This window comes from Ochlerotatus camptorhynchus, unplaced genomic scaffold (assembly GCF_037179485.1).
Source record: "Ochlerotatus camptorhynchus isolate MF236.1 unplaced genomic scaffold, CSIRO-AGI_Acam_v1.1 ptg000055l, whole genome shotgun sequence".
Lineage (NCBI taxonomy): Eukaryota > Metazoa > Arthropoda > Insecta > Diptera > Culicidae > Ochlerotatus > Ochlerotatus camptorhynchus.
Window position 1 is genome coordinate 3,881,981 of NW_027040545.1, and position 24,760 is coordinate 3,906,740.

Genomic DNA, 24,760 nt, shown 5'->3' on the forward strand with positions numbered 1-24,760 from the left:
GGTGATTGGCATTAGATTGCGAAACAGAGACCGACATTAAATAAAGGAATGATGAAGAAGAAATGGAACATAGCCTTTGTGGTAGCAATTTGACAGCGCGATTGCGTGTTTTTTTTTTTATGAGAACCTGATGGTTCCAGGTATGTTGGATCAATGTTGTGTTTGCGATTCGACTGACGCTGGCACTCGACGACCGGTTTCTTCAGAGATACTGCTTCCGCTGGTTCAGCTTGCAGCTTTGTCGGTACATAATCCCAGTTAGTAAGGTTTTACTGGGTTTTTTAATTGCGGAACTGTTCGCTAAAAGTTTTAAGATCTGTGGATATTGAAAAATGGGAAAATGTATTCCGAACTTCTACATACTTAGTTTTGTTAACCCCATTTATTGATAGAAAATAAGATAGAAGTTCCAAACACACTAACCCAAATACACTAAATCTGTTGCCAACGTCACGTAACATTTGAGATTTTATAAATACAAATCAGTTACGTGATATGTCACGTAAATCGGACGTGGAGAATTTGTAGAGTGTACGCATCCCTTATTTTGCGAGTCGTGTGACTCTCTGTTACTAACGAGGTGACAAAAGTCACGTCGTGTGAGCTAACTATCTGTGCAAATCAAATCACACGGCTCGCAGAATGGAGGGAGCGGAGGAAATTAAAGAGAATACATTCTTTCCAGAAAAGAAAATTCGAGCCGAGTGCTTATTTTTCGTAGTACCTTTTTTGTTGTCTTTATTTATTGCAATTCGGAAACATGTAATTTTTTTAGTTGTCTGTTTGTCTCTTCCGTCCATTTTATTAGCTTTCATACAACGAAGCACAATACTTCACTCAATTTTCCGCTTCGTCGGTGTCGCTTCACCTTCCAAACCAATGCGTCGCCACCCTATTCGTTTTAGCTGTATGTTTTATAATTGTTTTAGAGAATTGCTATGATAATATAGAGCCAGTTTATGACAAATTTTACTAACGCCCCAGTTGGATGTGAATGTCTGTTTTTCACACTTCAACTTGAGTTGCAAATTTTCGCTTGTTTCTTTTATCATCAGTAACGAATATCCTCTGATTCGTTTCTTCTTTTGTTGATTTACTAGAATATAGCTAGAGATAGAGAATTTTGTTGGGGTATTTCAAATTCTTAGCTTATATTTATGCAGTTTAGTGGGTAGGTTTCTTTCGGTTCTTCTCTGGTTTCCCAATATGTATGGGTATGGGATGTTGTTGGTTTTTCATGTATGAATAACGACGCTTTATTTTCGAAGCAATGATATTTTCAAAGACATTTTTCTGTTTTATTTTTAGAGTGCATTAATCGGACCTTTGTTGCTATATCGACGTGACTGGATTAGTGATATACTTGTAACGTTTGCTGTTGGAATTTATTTATTATTCTCTGCAATGAGTTCTGACTAGTGAGATAGAACTAAAAGGATCGAAAAAATTCGATCAAAGTGAGATTTTTCAGGAAATTTTTGAAAAACCCCACTTTCTGAGTTTAAGGATTTATTGTTCTGCGCTGTTTTACACTGTTGGTAATGGTTGTTGGAACGCTTGACACTATTTTTCTTCTGTATTTATGATAGCTGTTCACTAACATTGTATAATTATTGTTGTAGAGACAAATAATAAACAACACAAAATCTGCATTAGATAACTGTAACATTTCCTTCGCTTCATCTGTTGCATTTTGTAACAACTAAAACGGAATGGTAGCTCCGCGTTAAACAAAAACAAACATAAACATACACGTGATAATAAAGTACATTTCCATCACTCTCTTCTCTGTGGATTATATTTCATTCATGTAAAGTCTTTTCAACTAATGCTATGTTTTTGTTTCTTGTTTTTCAATATGCATTATATATAATATTGGAAACTAAGACTAATAAAAACGATAGCGATCCTACACTTTTGCCGTATTAGCACGCACACATCCATCGATTAGTAATTGTCCTTTCTTAGTTGTTGTTTTGCTAATATCCTAAGAAATATCCCTTCCGAATCGAACAAATCTTTCGCTGATAGTAGTAGGTAGTAGTTAGTAATATAATATAGAGTAAGATGGGGTTGAACGCGTGAGTTCTACTTTCCAGTGCAAATCGCAATTTCGTGGCTCATCAATTTATCGCAGATCGGGATTATCGTTGGCCTGTTTTTTGATTCTCAGCAAGATGGTGGTGTACCACTGATCCAACCGGGAGATGCTATCGTACTCCTTGACCGCTTCGGTGAAACCGTCCACGTTCTGCTCTTCCAGATGTTCGCACAGGGTCTGTTTGAAAAGCGAAATTGAAAATCACCATTTTTCTTGTATTTCAAAAAGATTCGAAACCCACCTTAACCAATTTGTACTCCCGCGAGTCCTGGAAAGCCGGGTACTGTTGTGCGTACTTTTCGAGAGCGTGCTGAGCGTTCAGCAAATCGACACTCAGATGGCAGAGAGCGGCTCGGAAGAAGTACTCCTTGGCGCTGTACTTGAGCAGGGAACTGTCCAGGCACGATCCGGCCACCTGTTCGTAGATCTGGATGGCCTTCTCGTAGTCCTCCAACTGTGCAGCGTACTGCGCCACCTTCAGCATGCATTTGTTGGCCGAGCTGGTCGATTCTTCACCCTTGAAGTAGTCCGCGGCCTGCTCGTAGTGCTGCACGGCACGTTGCTGTAAGCGATTTGACATCATTGGATTTGCGATTCATTGTTTGAAATGCAGGCGGGGACTTACCAAATCATTCGCTTCGTTTTCGTACATCTCGGCAATAGTTTGATGATGCTTGGCAGCCATGGTGAACCGACCCATGTCGGTGTAAATGTCGATGGACTTCAGCAGACAACTGACGGCTTCGTTTGGATCGATCTGTGTATACAAAAAAAAAACAGTTGTGTATTCGTATCTTGATTCAATATGTGCAGCTGTGTTGAATCTTCCACGGGAAGTATTTGACCACTAGAATCTGTCGTTTTTAATCGCTAATCCACTAGTAATCGGAGCTAATCCACTATTAGTCGAAACGATAGCGAAATCGTAGAGAATGCTAATGTAGGACATAAACCAAGGGATTTGCAGGAGTTCCAAATTAACTGATGAAGAAGCTAGAAATGCCATATTTGATGGAACCTGTGTTGGCATTCCAGCGGACGGAAGATCAGGGTGTAATGATTTGTAAAAACCTGAATTTATCCAACCATGGTGTGATACGACTGTAGTACTTACACTCAATATGACCATCAATAATGCTATTTTGTAGTTCTCACGTTATTTGATGTGTGCAGTGTTGGCAAAATCATAAATCAAATTATATTTTTCCGCTCTCATACAGGAAGCAATCTAAGCTTGTCAAAGGCTAAAGCGAATTCCGCGGGCCCAAATGAAGTGGGTTATCCTTTGCTCCGGAATCTACCACCAAAAGGAAGACGCAAGCTTCTAGATCTAATCAACCAGGAGTGGTTGAACAACTGGAACACGCAGAAAAATTGATTTTTGTTTCAGGGCCTAATGTATTTTGTTATTGATTCAAACATATTGTATCACCATTTCAACGAAACATATTTTCGAATCAACAAAATGGTTTTTAGAATCAACAAACAGATTATTGACTCTACAACCGGTTTGTTGATTCAAAAATATTTTGCTTTAAATTAACCGAATAATATATTTGAATCAATACCAAAAATATATTAGGCCCTGAGCCAAAAATATATCCATTTGAATTTAAAAATCATTTCTCTGTGTGTAAGCACAGTCTCGTGATCTCGATCCTCAAGCAAGGAAAGCCTGACAGACAAGCTAGTGATTTCAGGCGAATCTCCCTCACATGCTGTACCTCCAAAATCGTGGAAAGGATGGTAAATAGGCGACTGATGAACTTTCTAGAATCCAGGGACCTACTTGACCACCGTCAACACGCCTTTCGTTCAGAACACGTACTTCGCCACGCTTGCTCAAGCCCTTCACGACGCCACCTTGGGCAGCTTTAGACATAGCAAAAGCTTATAATAGAGCTTGGATTCCAGATGTAATCCGACAAATGGCGGCACCTGAAAACCTAAAAAATCTGCCGGAAAATGAGGAAATTGACGAAAATTTTATTCAGTCTCGGAGTAGTACCAATAGACTGAATCCAATCTTTACTTTTCTCAAATTCGGTAATTTTTCCCTGGAAAATCCTGGGAAAACATGAGGCAAATTTACTCATCGCTGAGCTCCTGCACTTTTGGCGATTATGAGTGAACTAAACTCAAATTTGGGTCGTTCTCATTCGCCGTGATGTTTTATGACAGAACGAACATCGTTTTTATCAATACTCAACATGATGCCAAACACGTCAACAACAATCTGCAGTCAAAACAAAACTAAAGACAGTATCGCACTGAAATTTGGCATGTCTGTCTAAATATGAACGGATTACAAGGATCCATAACCTTTTTGCAGTAGCAGCGCATTCTGGCGGTCAATGAGGTTACTTTTCACCCCACCAAATAGTTACTCAGGCCATCTGCAACCGATCGATTAGCTTCGACGAGAAGACAGCTGGCTCAGAGCTATTTTGAGGTCTTCAGAACTACTTGAAAGTTACCAAAATATACCTGAAGTTAATTCAATTGCCTTGAAGTTCTTTTCTAGTTTAAGAAACTAACCTAACCTGATGCTCACAATACTTCTCATCATTTTTTTTTAACTTATTTAAACTTTTTCGGACTTCCTAAAGTTTCCTTAATTTTCCTAACGATCATGAATCTTCTCTAAAGTGTTTCACTGAATTTCTCGAAACTTTTTTAAAATTTATGTACTTTCCCTGCTCTGGAATATCTCTGCTCTGAAGATATTTGTTCTTTCTTAATTTTTTTTTTTTTTAGAGCTTTATTAGCGAGATCAAAATCTTTCTCGAAGTTCTCGAAACTTCTCTTAAGTGTTTGCAGTTCTAATGAAGCTTGTTGTAATACCATGAATTTAATTGAATTGTTCTAAAAATATTTAAGCTTGCGTGAACTTCTGAACTTATGTGAAAACCTCAATAATTTTCTTGACATCTCTTATGTTCTCTGAAAATCTGGGAACTTCTTGAAATTTTCCACTAATTTAGTGAAACTAATGGAACTGAACTCCCTTGAAATTCCCTTTGTTTTTGGAGCTTAACTCAAGTTATTTGATATGCTCCCGAAATGTCCATAAAAGTTCCTGAAGTCCTCGGATCTCCCCTTAAGTTCCATAGACTTTTATGAAGTTCTCGGAATGTTTCTGAAGATCTCTGTACTTCTGTGAAGTTTTCAAAGTTATTCTGAAATTTCAGGAACTTCTTTAAGCTTTCGCAGCGAAATAATTAATATAGTTCAATGATTTTCACTGAAGTTCTCAAGGTTTGTCTGAAGTTAAAATTATCGAAACTAATTAATAACTTCTTTCATAGTCTAGAGTTTTTAAAACTGCCCAAAATATTTCTCAATTACCTTAAAATTTTCTAGACTGCCCTGAATATCTTAGTACTTTTTTAAAAGAACTCACAATTTTACTGGAATTGATTTAATTGCCTCTAAGTTCTACAATTTTCCTGAAGTTTCATAAAGTTTATAAACGCTTACGGAACTTTGCCTTAAATCACTAATTTACCCTGAGAATCCTGGACATCCGAGAAGTTTTCTATGCTTACCTTAATTTCTCTAAATTAATCAAATGTTCCGAAAAAAATTCTGATATATATTTATAATTCCCTGAAGCTTCTAAAGTTTTCGGATCAATCATAGAATTCTCGGAATATCCCATAGTTTTAAGGTAAGTCGCTGCAAATTGCCTTAAGTTATTGTGAAAGAAAATATCGAAGCTTGCTAAAAGTTCTCGTTTTTTTTTTTTTTAATTAATGGTACTTCGTTGATGTTATCTAATCAACTTAGCTAAATTTTAGATTTTTTAAGATCTTTAAATTTCCATGATATAACACCCTTGAAATACTCTCTTATTTTCCGGATGTTCATATAATTTTTATTGCGTTCCAGACATTTTCTCTGAGCAAACCAAAGTTTCCGGAAATTCCGGTTTTTGCAAATTCCTTGAAATTTTTTGAACTGCCATCAATTCTCTGATCTGTCTTGATGTTCTCGGAGCTTCCCTAAAGCTCTCAAGCCTAATGAAGACCTCGGTTCTGCTTTAAAATGCATGGAATTCTCGTAAACTCCTTTAAACTTCCCTGGAATTCTCTGGATTTCTGTGAAGTTCCTGAAATATTTCTGAAGATTTCATAAATTTTCTGAAGGTCTCTGTACTGAATCTATCGGAACATCTTACGGGTTCTTGATTTTATTTCAGCACGTTATGGAACTATCCTGAATTTGTCTAAACTCACGCTTATAGATTTTTAAACCACACACTTAGAAAAATTCATGTAAATTTAGGTGCTCTGAGAGTGTAAATTTTGACATAAATTTGAGTCATAACAGACGCGAAATATAGCTCAATCAAATGAAGCATTTAGTATTAAATGACATGTTTGTTTACGTTTCATCTTATATGTCAAAGATGGATTCCGTCACGTGTAAAATTAGTTATTTCTAAGTGTGCAATTCAATAGTCTGGGCTAAACTTTCGGAGACTTCCTCTTAAATTCTCTGGAATTCCCCAACGATCTCTAGATCTAACTTTTCTGAGATCAATAGAACTTCATTAAAGTTTTCACATTTTTGTTAGTACGAATAGTCAAGACATTAAAAATGTGTTGTGATCTTAGACTTACTAAAATGAAGTAAGCGTTCAACTTCAACATTTAATGGATTTGATAGTAAAGCTGTTTGTCATGTCTTAAAAACGTTTGCGTAAAAACATATTTTTAAAACATTTCATACATAGGATTCTTATTATAAACCTGGAAATTTTCCGCCAAAGTTATGGAAAAACTTGGAAAACTCAGGGAACTTTATTTTGCCAAATGAGTGTACACCCTGTAGATGGAGAAGAACGATTAAACGTTAAAAAAATAAGGTCGTTAACTTCGAATTGTTAAAAAAAATAGAACAAACTGTAGGCCTATTCAGAAAAAATGATCAATCTTGAAATAAATTCACGTTTAAAAAAGTTTAAAATAGTGACTTATTACAAGAAAAAGTGACTTTTTAGTGTCTGGCTTTAAAAAAGTGACTCGCTACCAGCCCTACATCTCGGACTTTAAATGTAAAAATTCATTGGTGTTGATTCAAATGTTAAGATTTACCTACTTTTTGCATACCTATAGTAAACTATGATCCTAATCTATCAATTGCTTTTAAGAAAAACAAATGAAAAGTTATTAACAAATGAGCAGTTGGTGTGTACAACTGTGCATGCCAAGCATGCTCCGAAGAAAGAAATCACATTGACAACTTCAGTACTTAACTCAACATTCAATAACTCCCACTGAAGAACGTTCTTACAGGAAGAAAATCTCAGGAATCGAATGGAATGGACTTATTGAAATTTAAAACATGACATTATTTTCAACATCACAGATTTAAAAATAAATGTCTGACTCTTGGACATGGACAACATTTGAAAAGCCTGTAAAGAATGATTTAGAAAGTTGCGATAAGATTGCCAGGGTAATCGAGAGAATTTCCTACCCGAAAGATTCTCTACACCGGACCGGAAATTGACCTCTGCAAAGAACTTAAAACCTTTTCTACAGGTCATAGCCACTTCACGTTCCACGTACAAGTAGAAAATAAAGGCATGCTTGTTCCATATGAAAACCAGACATTGCTGCTTTAATTCCAAGCAGCGCATTTAGTAAGTGTCACAAATATTGCAACATCCCGCTTAGAAATACGAGTATTGCATGTATTTTCGATCATCTATTTAGAACGTGAACCGCAGTTACCTATACACCACTACCATACTTAGAACAATTCTTGCCATTCATTCACAGATGCTTATCACTCACCTTCTTATAACAGTTGGACGCGTCGACATAGTTGGTGGCCGCATCGTGACGGCTTCCGGCCTTAGCGTGCAGGTTGGCCGCCTCACAGAAAGCCGATCCCGCTTGGGCCCATTTTTTGGCCATTTTGAACATGTTGGCCGCCCGTTGGTAGCATTCTACCGCTTCCTCAACCTTGTTCGAACCACCACTGGAAGTAAAATGAAAACAAACACATTTCAATGCACAAATTGCACGTATTGCTGCTTAGAAGTATGGAAAGCAAAGCGCTGGGTCAGCTGCCAATTGCAAAAGGTTACCATTGGACTAATCAAGAAAAGTTTTAAGTTATTGATTTTCTTCCCAACCCATCCTATCGTGTTGCTCATGCATAGACTTTGTAACGGGGCATGATAAGCACAGGTACAGGGGGTGAGGGTAGTTTTGACTCTACTTCCAATGTGTGTGCTGCTCTGTTAATACCTATGCGGTGGTGACTCTGTGTATAGACACAATCAGCCCATTATGTTTCTTTTTTTTCTTGCTTTGGATGCTTCAAGGAGAAATCTAGCTTCGAACAATGACTCATTCAGGAAAACTAATGCGTTGTTTACTAGTCTAGTCAATTAGCACGTTGGAAGTTTACCACCAATGCTCCATTTTTTGATAGATTTCCCGATAATTATGTAGGTTGCCCGTTTCGGGGAGGGGACACGGATTTTCGCTTTTGCAACTCACCCAAAAAGAGATCCCAAAAAGCTCTTCGACGAATTTAGCTTCTTCTCTGCTTCTGCAATTAGCTGCAGCGCTTTCTGCTCGTTATCAGCCATCGTCGGATGCTTTCAATTACGATTTTCAATCGGAGGTCACTAAATTTTCACCAGATTTTCCACAAAACACTTTTCTGCTAACTCTTCTGCTGCTGCTGGTGAAAATCTTTTATTATTGATTTTTCTCACGCAGTTTTCTTTTGTGCTGTCGTCTGGGCCTGATGATTAATGATTTCCTACTGATGCGCAAGCTGGCGAGTCAAAATGGAATCAAAATGCGTGACAGATCGAAATATTTCAGCACGATGCCAAGGAGGTTTACAGAGGGAGGTTATCTTACTCATTCGAGCTGTTTTTTGAGTGAACGGTGTTCTCGGGCTGTGTTCCATTTAACCACTTCATTCGAGCACCTAAAATGACGTTTACTACCACTCGAACTTTGAAATAAAACATTATTTTGAGACTTTTTCTTCTAGAACCTCGAGAAAAGTAGCCAACATTTGTGCGTTTCATAAAAAAATAGAAATTATTTGGTCCAGTTATGTGAAATCGCTGGTAGAAAGTCACGCCAAAACTGCTTGACAAAGTGTTCATTTGGTGAATTTTCCTTTAAATTTAACATACACAGAAAAAAAAGTTGTTGAATATTACATCCAAACTGCTGCAACCAGGTCAATCCATCGGTTGTTTAATATAACGTTGTACGATGTACATCGATTTTGCGAACAAAATTACATCCATTGATGTAATATTGTATCTGATTTTTGCTATTACATCATTATTTCATACATCAGCTTGAATTACATTGATCGATATTACATTTTTTTTTTGCTGTGTATGGACAACTTTCAAATCAACCTACTGTTCGGCACGGATAGCAGAGGAGTTAAAACAAGCTGTCCCGAGTTTGTTAATCACGCGAAGGTTCACTTACCATGCTGAACGGTTTGGACGGTACTCCGTTGCCCTGCCGGGACTGCCTTTTTCTCGATTCTATCAAAAACTGTTCAAGACGCTAAGACAGTTAACGTACAATGGATAAGTGTTCAGGTTTTTTGACAGTTAGCCCATATATTATCTGTCAACAAACCCGGAAACTTATGCATTGTGCGGCAGCCTTTACCCTACTAAATTAAGGGACTGTTACAATAACGTGGTTCAGAATTTGATAGAAAGAAAAGAAGTGCCTTTAGCATCAGGTTTTTGGACTTTGATTGTAGACTGAGGTCTGAACTTCTCACTAAATTAGAGATTCTGGTCTCATCAGTTATCTTAGTTTAAAACCTGATGAAGGTACTGGCTGCAAGGAATTCGGATCTTAACAGATCGACAGACGTTTTAAGACTAACGAAAATATTCGATTGATTGAGTATTTACCTTCATACATTTTGCCCGGTATTAAGCGATAAAGGACTACTTTGTTTTATTGTGACTTTCTAAAAGTGACTTCACAAAACTGCAGCAACATATTACAATTTTGTAACGAAACACAAAATTTTGTTACTTTTCTCGGGGTTCGGGTGAATAAAAAATCTCAAAATATTGTTTTGATTTCCTAGTTTCCTAGTTTCCTAGTAGTTTCCAGACACTCCCGGGTAACTAGCTCAGTAGCATGAGACCCCTGAACTGTGTCGCAGGGCCGGCATGTTACTGGGTATTCGGAGGGGCTACGCGGACAAAGTATGAAACACAGGAATATTCACATTTTCTGAAACATTTATTTGCCCTTTTCTGTGGCGTGTGGGTGTGGGTTTTCACATATATGTGGCGTGTATGCGAGAGTTTATAAACGGTACGGTACTCACTGTTGCAGCAGATTCTTCTTCGGCGTCGCGACGCTGGCGTTGGCCCACACGGCTGCTCCTGCACTACCGTGTGGCCGGAAACTTGCGGCGCGGGCTGCAGACAGTGTTGTTGCCGCTTTGGGAGAATGGCGGATCTGGTGGCGTTCATCAGCCACATACGGCTCAGCAGGCGTTGCTGGCTCGTTTGGCTGGCAGGCGTCTTCCGTCGTTGACGGCATCGGCTGACCGTGGCATGGCCACCTTGGTCGAGCCGAGACGGGACCCTCCTTGGCAATTAAGGCCACTGGTCTGAGGGAATCGTCCCTGACGGACGATCGAGGATCATTTACTATTAGACTCGGAAGCCATCTTGACTTCCGAGCCGAGCCTTGTAAGACCGTTTTATTTACGGTACGAGGTGTACGAAATGTACCAAAAGCACAAGAGGTCCTGAACGGAGGTAGGCTTTCCAGCCCAAACCCCACAAGGGGGGGGGGTTGTATTATATATGCACTACACTTCACGATACCGGTCTACACGGACGCCTGATTACTTCTGCCAATTTGAAGGTTATTTCTTTTAGAACATGGCCACTCGCATGCCTTTTGCCGATCATTCGCCATTTTTAGCTTAAGACTACGATTGTCCTCCCTTTAGTATCGTTCGAGTGTTTTTGCAGCGGTACTAACCCTCTCGCTGCTGTGTGTTGCCTTCTGTCTTTTAAATTAAAATACGTGAATTTTCCAAACAACAACAACTTATACAAACGAAAATCCACGGATTGTAACCAACTGGTTACAACCTCGTAGTAACCGTTAAGTAATTAATCGTATAGTCAAAAGTTTTGGGACAACTTTCTACCAGCGATTTTAAGAAAAGAAGGCAATAAATTCCAGATTGTTCTAGCTTTGCATAAATAAGAAAGTAAAGTCGATTGTCTCTAGTGAGTTATTTCGGGTTTCATCTACACCGATAAAAGCTTAGCATAAATAAAACCCTACTTGCTCGAGGTTAAAAGTTTATTTCAACAATATAGAACTTGAGTAGACGAGTTTTACAAGTCCTAACATCTATCCTTCTTGTTTACATTCGCAAAAGAAAGCACCAGCTATGTCTCGAAACTCACAGACCCACTGACCACCCTTAATCGCACCCGAATAGATTTTTCTGCGTGTTTTTTAACCGAACAGACTACCGAGCGTTTAGTGTCAAATTTTAACCCGACAATTCGACAGTGAGCATGCATAAGGGCGAATACGCGATGATCGATTCTCTTCATCGATTTTCTCTTTGCATTGCTACAGCTAAGCGAAACAATTTTCTAGAATTTGTTCAATGTATAGTAGTAACAGGTTGTATTGGCTATCAACAGCAACAGCAAACGCACCGATAAACATTCAATCTAGCGAGTTATTAACGAAAGAGAAAATCGACGAAGAGAATCGATCATCGCGTATAGGCCCTTATGCATGCTCACTGTCGAATTGACCACTTTGTCAAGCAGTTTTGGCGTGACCCTCTACCAGCGATTTCACAAAACAGGACCAACTAATTTCTATTTTTTTATGAAACGCACAAATCTCGCGTCACTTTTCAAATAGAACATATCCACCATTTTGAGAAAATCGAAGTTGAAGTTCGACAGATTTTTAATTTAACTGTTTAAAAACAATACATTTTGCAATACTATTTTTAATGTAGTCAGTGTATAATAACGTTGAAAATTTAGAAGAAACGGTAAAATCACAATTTTACTTTAAATTTCATGCTACAACATAGAAAAAACCACATAGGACGTTTTGACAAGTCGAGTTGTACATCGGACATGTTACATTGGACGATTTTTCTCAATGACATAATCAATGGGTGTTACATTGGACGTTTTGTCTACATGATACTAGATTCCCTTTCACAGATTTCAGAGTATAGTACCTAACTTTAGATTGGCCCGGCCTTTGGAAAATGAGCACCAATCATGTTAGGCAGTCCGAATGACCGAAGTAACAATCATTTACCCATCATTTCAAACTGTACATTGGACAATTTTTAATCAATGATTTTCTTAAATAAATAAGAGTAAATTTGGATGGATGTTTTTGTATCACATACAATGATAGAAGAACAATAGTTTGTATCGCTTATCTCGATTTGTTTACATTTGTTACTTAGGACCTTTTGAAAAGTGACGCGAGAAATGTTGGCTACTTTCCTCGAGGTTCTAGAAGAAAAAGTCTCAAAATAATGTTTCAATTCAAAGTTCGAGGGGTAGTAAACGTCATTTTATCTGCGAAGGAGTAACGATTGGGCTTTACGCCAAATGCGTTTGCTGCCAGCTGATGCGCAGCCAACATTGAAGAAAAAAATCACTTCGTTTCACTCAGATTCTAAACTACTCGACTAAAAAAGGTTCATCCCCCTCGAATGCAGCTCTGTTAAACATTTCGAAATGTTTCATTCGATGACAAGTGACAGCTCTGCGATAAAGAAAACATCACCAAAACATTAATCGTGCGAGAGCAGCCAGACATCAGTGCACTCAAAAGTTAATTAAAATCACCGTCGCGCATTAGGAAAGAAAATTTAACTACAAAGTACCATTGCCGTGTCCGTGACCCCGAGTACCTCTTGACCTTTGACCACCAGTACTGTGCTGCACTAGACGACGGAATGTTGGCCGGAATCAAGGATTTCTTTTACCGTCACCGGAGGAAGTTCATTACAACGGGAGTCGTGCTGGGAGGAGGAATATTCCTTATCAAAATCATTCAATACAAGATACGTGAGTTCCAGGAACGTCAAGCAAAAGAAATCGCTGAACGGTTCAAACGGATGCAGCACTTTGAATCAACGGAGCGGACGTGCAATCAGACGATCGTGGGACTGTCGCCAACGGTGTCGGAAAAGGCACTGAAGGATTTAAGTACCTCGGAGATATTGGAAAAGTTGCGTTCCAATCCGGACAATAAGTTGGAGCTGTGGGATGAACTGAAGATTTTAGCATTCAGTCGCATTGTGACGCTTGTGTATGCCTCGTCGATGTTGGCTGTCACGCTGAAGACACAGATCAATTTGCTGGGAGGATATTTGTACAGAGATACAGTCGGACAGGATGACAAGCAAGTTACGATTGATATCCAAACTACGTACCTTTCGATGATTCAGTACTTTATGGGAGATGGTTTGGATAGGCTGATGGAGATGATCAGGAAGAACGTGACTGTCGTGATGCAGCGATACAGCCTGAAGCAGCAGTTGACTTTAGCGGATGCTGAAACCTTGTTCTGGTCCATTCAGATGGCACTGAATAATGACGAGCAGAGCCCGACTAAACACATCGCCAAGTACACTCTTCCGCAGGAAGTGAATCGTAGTGACATTCTCAGTCAGATGTACGACGAAACGTTGGACGTGTTGGAAAATGCGGAAGTAGCAGACGTTTGCCTGTCGAATGTGTCCAATGGGTTCTCGCTTATCGTCGACAAATTGGCAGAATACTATGCCGAAACGGAGCCTTCTCAGACGACTCCGTCCTCATCGAAATCGGCCCTAAATGTGGAAAGTTTGTCAAATATCAACACCATCAAGATTTCACTTGCCAAGCTTATTCCGATCGTGAATGGGTTGACTTCGCAGGCCCTTGAGGGCTCGATCGGGTCGAGCTCGTCTAATGGGCTGAACGGATTCGAGCCGAGAACCAACGATATGATGTCCTCGTTGGTGGCACGATTTATGCAGTCGGAAAAGCTCAAAACCCTGGGCGTTAATGTGTATGAAACATTCTGCCAGTAGATGCTGCATTTGTGACCAGTTAAAAAAAAATAACATTCGTACGGTAGGAATTTAAGGCTACACTTCTTTTCTTCTCTTTTACGAGCAGAAGTAAACCAGGTTTAGGTGGAAAGACTATTAATTTTTAAGCAAGGATCCGATGGTAAGGAAACGGAAACAGTAAAATGTGTATGGCTTTGTAATGCACTGTATTATCATGTAGTTCAAACTCAAACAATAAACATTTTGCTTTAGATCGTAAACCCGCTTTCTGTTGAATGTTTGGTGAAGAAAATAATGTCCCAAAATAGGTGGTAGGCGCGACCCAGTTCCGTTCGTTTGCAAATCCAAATGATAACAACTGTCCACCCACACTTTTCGTTATCTATTTTCTTCTTTTAATGCTGGGTGCGATGTTTCTTATCGCATCACATATCGTGCTCTGTATTAAAAAAAAAAAAAAACATTATGCGGAGAACCCCGCAAACATGCTATTTACTTCCAGTTCCGCTATGGATGTGAATGACCAATGTGAATTTCATATAAGCACCGACATAAAAAATGCTCTGCGAGCTTAAATTTTATCCACCAGAAACGAACCAGCAAATGGCTGAAAGGATCTTTAATAAAGAAACCTAGCATATTTTATCCTCATCGTACTGAGGTGGTTCTGCGCAATTATTTTGCAAGGTACAATGAAAATATTGCCATACAAGCGCAACCTTTTTTAAAACGTGTTATGCGAACTTAATCTATCCTTATCTTACAATAGCTGTAATCCGACATCTGTCATATGCCCACACGGGCAGGGTATAGTCGTTATATTAATAGTCTGGCTGATATAATCTCGGGAACCAATTGAGCTATCAAATAGCGAAACCAATCGAGCAAATCACGACCAACAACAGAAAAGAGCACATCAGCTATTGTGAACAAAATTTCGGAAACCCTTTTCTCGTGACTCAAGGCTCGTCTACGCAAACTAACACCATCTTTGAGTTACCGAAAGTTTCCCCTATCCGTTGATGCCGGTAATTTGTGTTCGATTAGCGAGGAAAGAATAATCAACGTTTTGTTTATAAAAGTTCATAGTACTAAAATATATTGAATTGGTTCCGCTTTATGATAGATCGAAATTCTATCCGCCAGACTATGAATATAGCGACTATAGGGCAAGCTCGCTTCCACTCACTTCGCTAAAGCAAACTTTTTTTTTTCCGGAATATTATGAAATCATTAGACGTTATACTGCCTATAATCGCATATCAGTCCCATATGGAAAAAAGTAGGCATTGTGAAAATGGACGTCGAAGTTACGAAGTGCAATTGCCATCTGTATTTGAAAAACCATAGTAAATATATTGATATTATTTTCTCAAGTTAAAATCAGTTGCAACGAAGCTTGCATGATTTGTTATATCAGCGAAAAATATGGCAATTCGAAAAACAGAACTTTAATTTGAACATAGACTATTGAATTTCAGCATGGAACTGATATACGATTATTTTGCTTGATGTTGTTTTCACATTTTTCATGATCGAAGTCCGTAGTTTTAACACATAATATGAAAGTAGATGCCAAGTGATAGTACATACCGTTGTTATCTCAAAATTGACGAAAATCCGTATGGGACTGATATGCGATTATAGGCAGTTTAGTAGCCTGAGATCTTGAATTATTTTGTGTGCTTGATTTTCAATATTATTATCCATCATCATCCTCCTCATCATCATCCCAGAATTTCCGCAGAATTCAATCTGAACATTGCATTAGGACCTAAGTAACATTGATGGATTCTCTTCGTCGACTGTCCCTTTCGTTAATAACATGAGCTTAGATATGGGTCGGGGGTTTTCCAACTTACTATCCCAGGCAAGTATAAATTCAACATTGATCATTCGCTTTTCGAAGTCGGTTTGATTTTCAGCTCACAGGAGAAATCTCCTAACGAAGGAAATGCACGTCATGGGAACATGAAATCAACTTTTCTTCATCTTGGATCCTGGGACGCACCGTGGATAGTATTTTGGAAGCCTCCAGTCCTTCCGACGCAGTCACTTCCGAATCTCCCAATCAGGCGAGTATAATTCAATATCTGTCTTGGAACATCCTCTGCCTGATGTCGTTGCCAATTCTAGATCGCAATGCAGCCCCCTTGACGATCATCTTACGGTGGATTCCTGTATTCGGACCACGATCGTTCTACATTTCACTCTGGAGCTGTAAGTCTTTTGGATCATTACAGTATCGCCACTCTGAAGCAAATCAACCACGTGGTTAATGAGAACAATCGTAGCTTAGACCTTTGCTTCGTCACCGCTCCGGATACTGCTCCGCATTTGTCTATGACTGTTTCTCCGTTGATAAAGACTGTTCCACACCATCCTCCTTTATTTATTGCACTTGAAGGCAACCAAATTCCTGAGGTCATTCCACCCCCCTAGGGGTCTCCTACGATTTCCGAAATGCTGACCACGACCGTATCGGGGAACTTCTTTCGAATTTGGACTGGCACAGGATACTCGTCCCTGCCGATCTCGCTCTCGCATATTTTGGCTTACGTCATTGAGCGACACGTTCCGAAAAAAGTTCCTAAACAAGGTAATCATCATCCTTGGCAAACAAGTGAACTCCGTATGTTAAAGTCTTCCAAAAGAGCCGCGCTAAGAAATTACACCAAGTACCACACCCTACAACTCAAGGACCATTATGCGAGGATCAATCATGCGTATCAACGAACCAGTCGCCAATGTTATCGGCGTTATCAACGAAATGTTCATCGGAAGCTTCGATCTCACCCGAAAACTTTTTGGAATTATGTGAATGAGCAACGAAAGAAGTCTGGCCTTCCATCGACTATGGTACTGAACGGCGAAGAAGCTTCATCCCCTCAGGATATTTGCCGTCTATTCTCAACCAAGTTTGCGAGTGTATTCTCGGATGAGAACCTACCTGTAATGTTCCAATGTCTGGTCAATCTTTGGCAGCTATCAACATCGACCTCGCTATGGTAACTAGGGCGGCTTCGCAACTGAAGTCTTCATTTAAGCCTGGACCTAACGGAGTTCCTTCCGTCTTTCTCAAGCAACACATTGATAGCCTGGTGGCTCCTCTCTACCTTCTGTTCGAAAAGTCCCTCTCCAGTGGGGTGTTTCCTTCCTGCTGGAAACCAGCTGAGATGTTTCCAGTGCATAAGAAGGGATGCAAAAGAATTGAAGGGATGGTGGCTACCTTACATACATACATACATACATAAGAAGGGATGCAAAAGAAACATCGACAACTATCGCGGTATCACATTGTTGTGTGCCATAACTAAATTGTTCGAGTTGGTCGTTATGGAAAAATTAGTCTCTCACTTCAAGCAGCACTTGAGCGAAGACCAGCATGGTTTCATGGCAGGGCGATCGACTACTTCCAACCTTCTGTGTCTCACCTCGTACATTACGGAGAGTACGACAGACCATATGCAAACAGATGTCATCTACGCCTTCGACAAGTTGAACCATCCTATAGTGATCGCCAAACTGGATAGGATCGGTAGAAACGGCAGTCTCCTACGATGGTTCGCATCCTATCTATCTGATCGTCAGTTGGAAGTTGCAATCGACGACTGCCGATCTCCTTCGTTCCCTGCCACTTCGGGTATTCCGCAAGGTAGCCACCTCGGCCCGTTGATATTTCTTGTGTATTCGACGTCAATTTCGTCCTCGACGGTCCACGACTGTCGTTCGCAAACGACATGAAAATCTATCTCCGAATCCGAGCCATTGCTGACTACCACCTTCTCCAACTCCAACTCAACGCTTTTGCTAATTGGTGCCAACTGCACCGCATGGTTTGTAAATCCAACAAAATGTACAGTAATCACGTTCTCACGGAAGAAACATCCAATTACATTCAGTTATATCCTAGAAGGGGTTGACGTGCATCGTGTGAATCACATTAAGGATCTGGGAGTCATCTTATGTCATTTTCGTTTTTGCGGTGTAGCTACACCGGTGCTACACCGCCGAACACCGAAATTTTTTTGGGTGTAGCTATCGGTTGCACCTTTGTTTACAAACAAATGATGATAAACTGTCAATGACTCGCGCTTATTGCTGCTTACACTACACCGGTGTAGTGTAGTAAAAACGAAAACGACATTGGATTGTCAACTCACATACAGCCAGCATTTCTCGTACGTGATCATTTTCAGGATAGCTAAAAGTTTTACGGACATCTACTGTTTGAAGTTGCTTTACTACTCCCTCGTCCGGTCGGTGTTAGAATACTGCTGCCCTGTATGGAATCCCAATTACCAAAACAGTGTACAAAGAGTAGAGCAGTGCTGAGATTTGTCATTGTCATTGACAGACTTTTGTGCGATATTGACAAAATTGTTTGTCACATAGTCAATGATAGACTTGATTCTCAAAAAAATCTTTGTCAAAATCTCATTCATTTTTTCGTCAATGACAAAGATTCACCTGGTAACAGAAAGGGTAATTTCTTGCATTCTGAGTCACATTATTGTTATCCAAGCTGTTCAGGACGTAGATGCTTGTACACTTTAATGGCTCCATGTGAATGTTTTCCTCAAGAAATTTAATTTCATTTAAAATTTAGCTAATAAACAAATCAGCACACGTTCGTCACTGACAAAAATGCCACTGACAATTGACATGGTTTGCCTTGACGATGACTGTTAGCTCAAACGAGTGACCAAAGCAGAATTTTGAGTATCACCGTGTATTGTCGAAATTGTGCAGCACTGGAGTAGAGTCTATTCAACGACGATTCATCTGGTTTGCCCTTCGACGATTGCCTTGGAGGGATCCTCATCGCCTTCCAAGCTACGAAAGTCGATGCCAGTTAATTCACCTGGATCTTTTGTGGAGTCGAAGAGATACGACATGGGCCCTGTTTGTTTCAGACATTCTACAGGGCAGAATCGATTGTCCTTCTATTCTACAACAAATCGACGTTAACGTTCAACCACGAGCACTCCGTAACAACGCAATGCTGAGGATGCCTTTTCGTCGTACAAACTATAGCCCGTATGGTGCTATCAATGGGCTACAAAGGGTTTTTAATCGTGTTGCTTCCTTTTTTGATTTTCACTTGGCACGCGAGACGCTGCGTCAGAGATTCCGTAATATATTTTTAAGAATTAGGAATTAAGTTGGACTTCACGACCTTTGCAACTTGTTACTTCTTGGCTATATTGTATTTCCTAGTATTGTTTAATCCATCATTAGGACTAAACCCAGTCTATTGATGTAGAACCAAATAAACAAATTAAGTCATAAGTCATGAGCATAAAACCGTTTCTTGATGTGTTTATCGTATTAGCTTCTTTTATCGATCTATGTGCTGAAGATACATGGGAATGTCTTTACATGGCCGTGGGAATACAAAGAGTAAATCGATGTAGAGAAGCTGTGAATGTTACTTAGGACCTAAAGCAATGTTCAGCTTGAATTATCTTATAAGTGCCACTCTTATTCAACTTAAATTTATAGATTATTGGCGTACTATAGCAAACTTGAAACGTTAGTGAAGACATCTGACACAAGCCAAAGAATAGACGGCGCTCAGATTCTAAAGGGGTTAGTAAAGGTGCCAAGGACAAGGAAGAAGTGTTAGTTTGTTTACTAAAATGAACTATGACGATTGTATGTGGCAAGTTTTGCTATAATCAATCCCATGAGATGGATCGTAAGACAACTGGGAATCACCCATACAACTGTGTCTCGGGTGGTAAAATCGTTTAAGGACCAAGCGGCGGGCTGGAAGTGGAAGAAAATCGAAGACAGCTGACCCTGTGAAGGCCCGGAAGGTGTTGGATTATTTCAAGCGTAATCCGAACCTTTCGATTCGCGACGCGGCTCTGAAGGCAAAGTGTTCCGCCTGGTTCGTTCAGCAAACCATGAAACGAGCTGGGCTTCGTGTATTCAAGGTCCGGAAGGCACCGAACCGGCGTGATCAACAAAACACGGCGGCCAAATCCCGCGCAAGGAAGCTGTATTGAGAGTGGTTAACGAAACCGATGTGTGTGGTTATGGATGACGAAACCTACATCAAGGCAGACGCAAAGCAGATACCGGGGGGCTGGAGTTCTACGTTGCCAAATCACGGTTTGATGTTCCGCAAGACATAAGGAAGAAGAAAGTGGACAAATTCGCCAAAAAATACTTGCTCTGGCAGGCCATAGCCAATGCGGTAAACTGAGTAAACCGTACATCACAATGGGTACCATCAACAGCGAAATTTACCGCACCGAGTGCCTCCATAAGCGTCTGTTGCCCTTCCTGCGGTCCCACGGAGACGAGACATTATTTTGGCCGGACCTGGCATCATGCCACTACGCGCGATCGACGTTGGATTGGTACAGAGACAATAACGTTGTTTTTGTACCAAAAACCGCCAACCCCCCAAATTCACCAGAGATTCGTCCGGTGGAAAGATTTTGGGCCATAATGAAGGCCAAAGCTCGAAAATCGTCCAAGGTGTTTAAGAACGCGGTGGAGTTGAAGAAAGGGATGAAAGTGACCAAAAAGCGAGGGGGGCGACTCTATCTACGATACAGGAAAAATTGTGTTTTGCTGTGGTTAACTGCATGCACACTGAGTAGATAGAAAGAAGATTGATGACGATTCTGAAGATTTCCTCCAAAAAGATGATGTGCGATGCAAGTAGATGGGAGAAATGATTGAAGATTTTTCGAAGATTGATTGGCTAGTGTGAGATTTGTTGAGCATCTAGAATTGAGATTTAGATGTGTCGCCCCCCTCGCCAAAAAGGTCGGCTCCACCATTGCACAAAATGTAATGAGGGGTCTTAAGAGAAAGATGCGGGCTTTCAGCGATGGAAAAGAAATTGAATAAAGTAATTGTGCCGAAACATAATCCATATGTATTAGTTCATTCCCTGAAAGTTTCAAGGAAATCCGACTTAAAATAAATTTTTGGCGAACACTTTTGTCTGGTGCATTTTTTTCGAGTACAGGCCTTATTCCCAGTGCTTGGTATAGATGGACTATCTAATCTAATCAAGTTGAAAACTATACCGATACACCTTGAATAGCAGCCAAAAAATTGAGAAATTAAGATGCACATCCTGAAAAGTTACAGCTTATTCAACCTTTTCAGATAGAAAATATAAACACGATGTTATACACGCTAACTTGAAAGTACTCATTAATGAGTAAAAAAGACCCATTTTGAAGAAAAGTGGCTTAACTCATTAATGATTAAACAATTTTACCCATTAATGAGTATCTGTTACCCATTAATGATTAACAATTACTCATTAATGGGTAACAGATACTCATTAATGTGTAAAAAATTTACTCATTTAATGAGTTAAGCCACTTTTCTTCAAAATGAGTCTTTTTCAACCATTAATGGGTACTTTCAAAATAGCGTGTATACTTTCGTCCAGTACTGTATTGTCACTGTTAGTTAAAATAAGAAAATGTAAAACAATTCTAACCACAGGAAGCAATTTTGAAGAGAAAACGACAATTATTCGAAAATTCCTATACCGCAAAACTAGTTTATCCGCCACTGGACGGGGCGACATCTGCCGGCTTTGATGGTGGAAAGTAATGCCTACTCAATTGAAGGCCTTTCACTTAGAGCGACCAGTCATAGAAATTCAAAGCATCTCAGGGAATTTTTACACCACCGTTCAACCACAAGCATTGATAACAACGGAAATACAGAATGAATGGAATGCAGAATTAGGAATAACGTCTTGCCTCTCAGTTCGCAAAAGTGATAACAGAATTTACCTAGGTATGCCCTTAGGGAAAACCTGCAAAATCCATCCATTCAATGAAAGGACCAACATTCTGAGGAAATTCTCCATTCCCGTAGTCCATACTCGACAAATGATTTCGGAGAGAGCAGTGTTGTGAGAGAAGAGTGATCGTCATCATCGTACTTCTATTAGCCTAGTCTAATGCGTTGCGGTTGCAGGGAGATTAGTAAAGATCGCGCTCTCGTCCGAATAGGACGTAAACGAAATTCAACGTGCGTATAGGAAATATACTGCCGCGATCATCGCTGTGTGTCACACAGGATAACGATCCAGTCGGAAATCCCCACCTGAATCACACTAAGTGATCGAGAATTATATTCATTCAACGTATCGATTTCGGTGGTATTGGTGCTATCTGGGAACGTGCGGATAGACAGAACTGTACTGTAGTAGCTGAGCTTTGAGTGTGATCTACTGCCTACTGTCGTAAGATCAGGAAGCCTCAATCTTCTTAATGCAGCATTAGGTGCTTCTACCTGGAGGAAATCCTGTTTGATATCACCTTGATCGAGATGGCTGCAAATTGTAAGGGTAAGCTGCAGCACCGATTGTGATGACCTTGACTCGTATTTTCGACCAACATCTCATAAGTCATGACGTAAACGAAGTGAAGAGTTCAATACGATCACAAACCGGTTACTCATGTCGTGATGTGTTTATGTTTTTTTTTCAATGTGGTGTATTGTGATAGGGTAAATTATGGCTTCGGCACCCATTGACTGTTTTCGGCAACCGAAATTGAAACGTTTATTTCACTGTATTTTCCCATCAAAACTCTTCGCTGAATGTATTAAGCCGATTCCTTACCTTTTCAGCTTCAATCTGATTACATTTTTACGACTGTGAATTCCTGTTATACCATATTTTTCTTTAAATGAAATATACATACTACAAAATACGGCTGATTTCGAGTTGCCGATAATAGAACAGCTGGTTAACACGCAGTTCAAATGGAAAGGGTGCCGAAGAAAAAGAGACTGCCGACAATAGTCACTCTCACCTGAGAAGTTTGGAGCGTTGTAAAAACATGTTCAACCCGTTTTGATCAATTCTGTCAATTGGAATTGGTATGACGCTGAGAAATCGCTAATAGAAGTTCGGACGCTGCTTAGATTGACGAGAATACGTAAATTCCCCTAATACTGGTTTATTTCGCAGGGAACAGAAATGCTTTGCAGACTGTGGTGGCCTTCACGTTGATCGCGCTTGTCGCAGGCCAAGACCAGCAGGAAAAGCAACCGTCGACGGATCCGATCTTAGTGAATTCAAAGAACAATCTTTACGAGGGTTCGCAGAAATTTGCCCTTAATTTATTCAAGGTAATTTACCCAGCTAAAAATGTACTTCTTCCGTTATCTTGAAATGTGTTTCATTTTTGTCAGCATGTGGTTAAACGTGTCGAAGACCATGGTGAAGTGAAGACGAAAAATATCATAATGTCCCCGCTGTCCGTATGGACTCTGCTGGCATTGCTAAGCGAGGGTGCCGAAGGTGAGACTCTGCACGAGATTCTCAATGTTATGAATGTTCAAAATCAAAGTCTGATTAGACATAAATTCAAAGAGATGCAGCAAACGACCAAGCAAGTTCAATCGTAGCCTCATGCAAGATTTGGATTGTCCTAATCTTTCCCCCTTTTTATTCTAGTGTCAACAGCAGTGGATTGGAGATATTATCCGCTCAGTTTATGTTCACCAACAAAAATCAACCGGTGAAACAGGATTTCGAGCATAGTATACATACTTTCTATGGAGACCAGTTATTTGAGGCCTTGGATTTCAGCAGTTCTGGAGCGGCGATAAAGATGAGTTACGATCATATAAACAAAGTCGTTTCCGATGCCACCAAAGGTCAAATTGCCAGAGCAGTTTACCCAACGGATGTCAAAGATGCAAGACTATTACTGCTTTCGGTTCTGTTCTTCCAGGGTGATTGGACGGTTTGTTGAACTATCTCACTTACCCGACCTTCTTAATCTACAATCAATGAATTTCAGTTTCCATTCAACCGATCGCTAACGACTGATGCTCCTTTCTACAACGAGAATGAACAAATCGTAGCGACGGTGCCGATGATGTTTCAAAAGGCCGTGTTTCCATTTGCTGCCTTCCGGGAACTGCAAGCACAGATCGTAGAACTTCCATATGGCAGCGATCGTCATTTGAGTATGTTGGTAATACTTCCTCGTAAAGGGGTAGCACTGCAAGAAATTGTGGCACGATTGGCAGATTTCAGCATGGAAGAAATCTACCGCGAACTGAAGCAGGTTGCTGAAGAGTACGAAGACGATGAAGTTGAAGTTTATCTACCACAATTCCAGATCACTAACGATCTCTACTTGGATAGTCCATTGTACGATGTAAGATTTTTATTTTCTTTTGACAGTTTCTTGGGCAAATCTAATCCCTCTGCAATCTACCCGCAATTTACAGATGGGTATCCGTCTCGCTTTAAACAAGGGAGCCGCACAGTTCAACAAGATCGCTGACGACATCTTCGTCAACACGGTCATCCAGAAAAGCAAAATAGTGGTCAACGAAGAGGGAACGACCGCGGCAGCATCGACGGCTGCCATATTTGTCAATAAAGCAACACCGCCGCGGTTCATTGCGAACCGACCCTTTGCCTTTCTGATTGTGGACAAACGTACGAATCAGATTCTGTACATGGGTCAGGTGAAGAACCCGATGGACCGTTAATAAGAATATTTTGCATGGGGTCGAAGAAATGGTGGGTATCAAACAAAA

General features: G+C 40.1%; 3 protein-coding genes across 4 annotated transcripts; 2 read left to right on the plus strand and 1 right to left on the minus strand.

The window, feature by feature from the left end:
* Positions 1-1,051: 1,051 nt before the first annotated feature.
* Positions 1,052-8,884, minus strand: alphaSnap (Alpha-soluble NSF attachment protein). Its single transcript, XM_065239380.1, has 5 exons — positions 8,620-8,884; positions 7,906-8,092; positions 2,727-2,858; positions 2,343-2,663; positions 1,052-2,278 (listed from the first exon to the last, which is right to left on the minus strand). Exons 1-5 carry the CDS (start codon positions 8,709-8,711, stop codon positions 2,129-2,131), a joined length of 882 nt encoding a protein of 293 aa, XP_065095452.1. The 5' UTR covers positions 8,712-8,884; the 3' UTR covers positions 1,052-2,128.
* A 4,073-nt stretch (positions 8,885-12,957) lies between these two features.
* On the plus strand, positions 12,958-14,466 carry Pex3 (peroxin 3). The gene has a single exon (XM_065239314.1). The coding sequence runs from the start codon at positions 13,103-13,105 to the stop codon at positions 14,222-14,224; it is 1,122 nt and encodes a 373-aa protein (XP_065095386.1). The 5' UTR covers positions 12,958-13,102; the 3' UTR covers positions 14,225-14,466.
* Positions 14,467-22,191: 7,725 nt separating this feature from the next.
* LOC135717318 (serine protease inhibitor 77Ba-like) lies at positions 22,192-24,760 on the plus strand. Of its 2 annotated transcripts, none has more exons than XM_065239316.1 (6): positions 22,192-22,538; positions 23,172-23,332; positions 23,396-23,595; positions 23,661-23,952; positions 24,010-24,372; positions 24,446-24,760. In XM_065239316.1, exons 1-6 carry the CDS (start codon positions 22,526-22,528, stop codon positions 24,710-24,712), a joined length of 1,296 nt encoding a protein of 431 aa, XP_065095388.1. In that variant the 5' UTR covers positions 22,192-22,525; the 3' UTR covers positions 24,713-24,760. The 2 variants fall into 2 exon arrangements, with proteins under 2 accessions (XP_065095388.1, XP_065095387.1); XM_065239315.1 differs by having other exon boundaries at positions 22,192-22,544; positions 24,446-24,759.

Coding starts and splice junctions, on each gene's coding strand:
- alphaSnap (XM_065239380.1), bottom strand. CDS start 8,711: ATGGCTGATAACGAGCAGAAAGCGCTGCAGCTAATTGCAGAAGCAGAG. Junction 8,093..8,619: donor TTTTTGGGATCTCTTTTTGG/GTGAGTTGCAAA, acceptor TTTTACTTCCAG/TGGTGGTTCGAACAAGGTTG. Junction 2,279..2,342: donor GGGAGTACAAATTGGTTAAG/GTGGGTTTCGAA, acceptor CTTTTCAAACAG/ACCCTGTGCGAACATCTGGA.
- Pex3 (XM_065239314.1), top strand. CDS start 13,103: ATGTTGGCCGGAATCAAGGATTTCTTTTACCGTCACCGGAGGAAGTTC.
- LOC135717318 (XM_065239315.1), top strand. Junction 23,596..23,660: donor GAGATGCAGCAAACGACCAA/GCAAGTTCAATC, acceptor TTTTTATTCTAG/TGTCAACAGCAGTGGATTGG. Junction 24,373..24,445: donor TGGATAGTCCATTGTACGAT/GTAAGATTTTTA, acceptor CGCAATTTACAG/ATGGGTATCCGTCTCGCTTT.